This window comes from Pithys albifrons, chromosome 26, assembly GCF_047495875.1.
Source record: "Pithys albifrons albifrons isolate INPA30051 chromosome 26, PitAlb_v1, whole genome shotgun sequence".
Taxonomy (NCBI): domain Eukaryota; kingdom Metazoa; phylum Chordata; class Aves; order Passeriformes; family Thamnophilidae; genus Pithys; species Pithys albifrons.
In genome coordinates, this window is record NC_092483.1 from 1,377,705 (window position 1) to 1,383,819 (window position 6,115).

At 50.4% G+C, this 6,115-nt stretch overlaps 1 protein-coding gene across 1 annotated transcript; it reads right to left on the reverse strand.

Moving 5' to 3' along the window:
* Positions 1-1,183: 1,183 nt before the first annotated feature.
* On the reverse strand, positions 1,184-1,762 carry LOC139682992 (olfactory receptor 14J1-like). Its single transcript, XM_071577694.1, has one exon. It carries the CDS (start codon positions 1,760-1,762, stop codon positions 1,184-1,186), a length of 579 nt encoding a protein of 192 aa, XP_071433795.1.
* Between the last annotated feature and the right edge of the window lie 4,353 nt (positions 1,763-6,115).

Here is a 6,115-nt window from a genome sequence, read left to right on the forward strand (position 1 = left end):
TATCCCTGACTCCAAAACAACACTTCCAGAGGAATGCCCAGGACACAACACACACCTGTCCATGTCCTAAGGGCCAGTTCAGAAGGGTGACAGTGGTGTTTTATTCCTACACAGCTCCCACAAGCAGCCTTCGGCTCTCCTGAGCACTTTTCTCAGTGCCTCTCTATGCCCATCCTTTCTGCTCCAAGGGCTGTAGATGAGAGGATGGAGCAGGGATGAGAATGATGTGGGAAAGGGCTGTCAAACTGTCTTGGGAGGTCTGTACTAATCTGGAGACCAGTGACACTGAAACTGCTGAAAAATACAGTGGCACTCTGGGGTGAAATGTGGAGGTAGAGAAAAACATTCATCCCCCATCAGCCCTGTCACAAGCTGTAGAGCCCCAGGAAGGGTAATCACAGACCATTCACCATCCTCACAGGCAATGGCCACCAACAAGCAAAGCATGAAAGAGATCTAGGTCCCTTTAAGGCCACACTGGGACCTTAAACTCAGCCCACTGGGCCCTTGAACAACAAGCCAAAGAAGGAGCCTCTTTAGAATCAGTTCCCTTGGGCATATTCTTGAGAGTGACTTTGGAAGGAAGCCCAAAGCTTTCCTGCCCTGCCCTCAGGAGATGCCCTTCCCTGATGGAGCTGCTGTTGTGGAGCCCAGCTGTGTCTCAGCAGTGCCCATGGCCTGTCCCTGCCTGTGACCCCAGGATGGACACAAAAAGCAGGATGTGACCAAGCTGGCAGAGGACCAAGGCCTTGGACCAACACAGGGGCTCAGAAGGAGAGTGTGGAAATAGAAAAAGAGATGAAGAGAGCCCATGCTGGTACTCCCTGGCAGTGCTGCTGTGCTGGGACTGTCTCTGCACACAGGCACTGTCTTTGGCCTTGCTGTGGTCTCAGAGGAGAAACAACTCTTGGACAAAAAACTGGCACCAGCATCTTTTATTTGGTTTAAATATATAGACAGAGCACAGTCTCTCACACAGTCTCTCAGTCAAATTCAAAATGTTGAGAAATAATGACAAAAATGGGGTTTAATAACAAAATTTAGTTATACAAAACCTTAAGAGAAGAAAAGAAGAAAAAACCGAAAACATTCACCATAAGCACCAACAAACCCCTGAGAACGCAGAGGGTAATAAATTCCTTTATGTGTGATTTGCAGATGAAAATATGCAGGGTTTTGCTTCTTAAATGCATCCAGTCATTATTTTCCCAAGGGCATCTTTGATTTCCTGGTTCCTCAGGCTGTAGATGAGGAGGTTCAGTGCTGGAGGCACCACCAAGTATAGAACTGACACAATCAGGTCCAGGGATGGGGAGGAGATGGAGGGAGGCTTCAGGTAGGCAAACGCACCAGTGCTGAGAAACAGGGAGACCACGGCCAGGTGAGGGAGGCACGTGGAAAAGGCTTTGTGCCGTCCCTGCTCAGAGAGGATCCTCAGCACAGCCCTGAAGATCTGCACATAGGAGAAAACTATGAAAATGAAACAACCAAACCCTAAACAGGCACTAACAGCAAGAAGCCCAAGTTCCATGAGGTTGGAGTGTGAGCAGGAGAGCTTGAGGATCTGTGGGATTTCACAGAAGAACTGGCCCAGGGCATTGCCCTGGCACAGGGGCGGGGAAAATGTATTGGCTGTGTGCAGGAAACCATAAACAAACCCAGTGTCCCAGGCAGCTGCTGCCATGTGCGCACAAGCTCTGCTGCCCAGGATGGTCCTGTAGTGCAGGGGTTTGCAGATGGCAACGTAGTGGTCGTAGCACATGATGGTGAGGAGGGAAAACTCTGTTCTAAGCAGCAAAAATAGAAGGAAGACCTGTGCAGCACACCCTATGTAGGAGATGGTTTCTGGTGTTCCAGAGGAAGTTGTGCATGGCTTTGGGGACAGTGGTGCAGATGCAGCCCAGGTCTGTGAGGGACAGGTTGAGCAGGAAGAAGTGCATGGGGGTGTGCAGGTGGGGGTCGCAGGCTACGGCGCTGATGATGAGGCCGTTGCCCAGGAGGGCAGCCAGGGAGATGCCCAGGAAGAGCCACAAGTGCAGGAGCTGCAGCTGCTGCGTGTCTGCCAATGCCAGGAGGAAGAACTGGCTGATGGAGCTGCTGTTGGACATTTACTTATTTTTTTCACATTGGGACCTATTTGAATAAAAAAACCACAACAAACCCACATGTAATATTTCAGAAAACAAACTCCACTTTTCACAGAAGTAACCCCTGTCTAAAATGCATTTTCTTTTTCTGGTTTGTGCTGGCTGAGGTTGCTGTGAGGAGCAGGAGCTCTGTCCATTTGCTGCCAACGATTCAGCTTTGCCCTGCTACAGCGGGGACATGGAGCTGGTTTGTAACAGCTCTGACCATCACAAGTAATGACAGATATAAATCACCTGTAATGAAAAAGTTCAGCAACCAGTTCAAGGATGGGCCCCCCGAGCTGCCTGAACACCCCCTCCCCCAGGGGTGCCTTAGGGGCACTTTTCCCCATTCCCTGCCCAGGGCTCTGCTGCCTGGAGCTGTCCCTGCCAGCAGCTGCTTCCCTGTGCCCAGGGCTGGGCCTTGGCAGTGCTGCCAGAGCCCATCCCAGCCCTGGATGCCCAGCTCTGCCCTGCAGAGCCCTCCCAGCGCAGGGAACTGCACAGAGGCAGCTCTGACTGTGCAGGCTCTGATGGAAATGTCAGAGCAACCCTGAGGAGGCTGGAAAAGGGACAGTGATGCTGCTGTGAGGGACAGTGAGCTGTTTCTAATATTGTTGTATATTTTCAGATCTAAGAGTAAAAGCTTTGCAATTTCTGTGTCTTCTCCTGGATTTAGAAATTAATTTCTGCATCCATTGCCTACCCAGACAATTCAGAGCAGAAGATAAACTCCAGTCATGTAGCACAAGAGCTTATCTGTGTCTGTGAAACTCCATTCTTGAAGATTCTGTTGTGATTTGGAGCTGTGAGCAGCCCTGTCCCCTGCATTACCCTGAGAGTCAATGGATCCTGCCCTAAGCCATCATGTTTTGCTCCTTCTCCACAGCCTTTCTCCCCCAGCCCTGTGAGCAGCTCCCCAGGCCGGCTGAGAGCTGACCCTGGCAGGCAGCAGAGTCCCTGCCCCAGCACAGCACCCTGGGCTGCAGGACCCTGCTCTGCACCAGAGCCCTGGGCACCCCTGGCTGCACCCCCCGGCTCCACAGCTATTCCAAAGTGCCCCCCAACAGCCCCCTCCTTTCACATCCCATCAGCTGGGGCTGGGCCAGCTTTAGCAGATGCCCCCAGGAGCTGCCCCTGCATTGCCCTGCACCCACAGACTCACCGTGTCCAGCACTGCAAAGATTTCTCCTCCATGAGCTCTCAGTCATCCTCCCAGTCCTGAGCCCCTTTAAGCTCTGTCTGTGCCCTGCTCATGTCCCTGAGCTGCCCTGGCAGTGCCCTGAGCCCTGCTGGGCTGTGCACAGGAGCTGCTCCTGGGCAGAGCTGTCTCTCTGCAGCGCTGCCTGCTTGCCAGGAGCTCCCTGTGTGCCAGGAGCCCGGCCCAGCTCAGCAGCACTAGTCCAGGGCATTTAATGACCCTTTGGGGGGTTTGGTGTTGTTTACATTAAACTCACTCCATCAGAGTAAGTTCAAACAACTTCTCAAGAAGTAAAAATGAGATTGAAACACTGAAGTTTCTTGTAGTGCTAATGAGTCCTACTGAGGGACCCAACTGAGAGAGTATCCCCAGATTCCAGTTAGAGCAGAAAACTGGAAGGAGTGATGGCAAGTATGGACAAGGAAAGGAAAGATGGCTCTCATGCTTAATAAAACTGGCTGTGTTTCAGAATTCAAAGGGCTAAGCCCTAACCCCCAGGCCCTGGGAAGGCAGATCCTGTCCCTCCCTCATTTCTCGGGGATCTTCCTGGGGCACTTGGAATGTGGGAATGTGCAATGCCAAGGGCAGGATAATGGGGAGGCACCTCCCAGGCTGCTGAGCAGGGACAAGGAGGCAATGAGGCCCCAGGGCTGCAAGGGTCACTTGTCTCCTCATGCCACCAGTGGCAGACACAGCAGCCATGGCCCAAGGCCTGCACAAGTTGACTCTGGCAGGGCCTTTCAGCTTCTGCACATCCCTGTCTCCTCTCCAGCCCAGGCTGTCCTACGGTGTTCATGCCCTGCCCCTTTCCCTGCAGGCTGTCGTCATCCCCCAGCTGCTCCACCTCGCTGGCCCCTTCCTGCACTGACATCTCTCCCTCCTCCCTGGCTCTGCCTTGGCACAGAAAGCCTTGGGCTGGCCCAGACTCCTTCTGGGCGATGTGTTACACCACAGATCTGCTCTCAGAATGTAATTCCTTTCTTCTCACATCAAGCCTGGACCTCCCCTGCTCTGTTGCTGTCATTATTGTTTTCTGTCCTGTGCTGTCTTCACTACAAAGAAAAGCTCCACCATCTCTAGGGGAGAGCACTTTCATCACTCTCAGGCTTCTCCTGTGCTCTACTTATTTTCCAAACCACTGGACCCAGGGTTTTGGTCCTTATATAGCGGTCATGCCCTTGAGGCCTCCACGTGCCTTCATGGGCAGTCTCTGGGTTGTCTCCAAGGTGTTTAACCATGAAAATATGGTGCTCCATGTCCAGAAGAAGAAGAGCGTCACATTTTGCCAAGGGTTGTATTGGCAGAACAAGGCACAGTATCTGAAACTGAACAAAGGGTAGATTTACATTGGATGTCAGGAAGAAATATTTTCTGATTAAGGTGGCAGAAACCTGGAACAGGTTGCCCAGTAAGTGGAAACTCCATCCCTGGAGGTGTGCAAGGTCAGGAGCTTTGTGCAGACTGAACTGGTGGAAGGTGTTCCTGGATAATGAAGGGGAAGTTGGACTGGAGGCTCCTTTAGGTCTCTTTCAACCTAAAATGCTTTATCATTCTTTCATTCCTGTATCTCCAATTCCTTCTCCACAGGGTTGCAAATACCTATGTACACCTTGTCAGCATTTTGATTTTACCTAATCCCCAACATTTTATAAATATGAAAGAACTGCCATCTTAGGGACACAAATTTTAAGGTTTTTGGAGGAACTATTCAAAAGACAAAAGTTATAAAGGAACTAAGAGAGATTTCCAACATCTCTGCATGAAAGGCTCACCAAGTGGTCAATGGCAGAGCCTCCCAGGAGGACCTTGCAGCTGAGGTTGGGCATTTCTGTCTCAGAGTCCGAGACTCATGAGACTCATGGTGCACAACCAGACTGTGCAAGACTTGAAATGGGACATTTATGAAAAAAACCACCGGACTGGAAAGGAGAGGGGAACATTGTTGTTCTTGGTTCAACAAGCATAAGAAAATAGAGACAAAAAAGAAATGGAAGGAGCTGGCCATGTGTAAACAGGTGAGTGGTCTGATGCCTCCAGATCGTGTTTCCCTGTGAACAGAGACACATTGAAGACAAGTTAATGGAGAAAGATATAGGGTTTTTATTAGTAGAAGCTTCCATGTTCAAACCCAGGGGGGTTTGTGTGGGAGTGACAGTGAGTGCATCCCTTAAGGAAAGCTGTTTGGATTTCTACCTTAAAGAGAACAGAGCTACCTGGAGTATGTGTTGTGACTTGTAACCAGTGAGAGGCTGTGGTGTATGTAAGGTGAATTGGTTAACCAATTATGTAGTAGCATGTTAGATGTGAGAGTGCATAAAAGGTGTGGATATTACTGCGTGAGAGTCAGTCAGATGTAGATCTACTGTTGTAATAGGAACTTCTAGGAACTAACTTCTTCTACTATGAACTATGAGAACTGTCTTTTAATCTACCTTGAATAAACTCCCTAAGTTGTGAGCCTTCTGATCAAGCCTTCTGATGACTGCTGTGCCTGAGCTCTTCTGACCGTCAGTCCACAACCCAGCTTGGTATAAGGGGCTCCCCCTATAGGTTTGACCCCCAGGTCAGGAAGTTTCAGGGTTTTTATACCCCTCATTAACATCCAATCAGGACTTTCATTTCTCTTTAATGCCCACCCAAAAGGTCTGTCAATCTACCCCCTTCTCCATGGAGGGGGGCAGTTGGGCCTTCTCCTGTTGTTTGTCTCCTGTTATCTTGCAGGTGTCTGTTCAAAAACAGCTTGGCCTTGACAAGGCCTGACAGCAGCTCCCAACTCGTGAGAAAGGCA

What these genes read in the sequence shown, in the direction of transcription:
- LOC139682992 (XM_071577694.1), bottom strand. Translation starts at nt 1,762, where the DNA reads ATGTGCTACGACCACTACGTTGCCATCTGCAAACCCCTGCACTACAGG.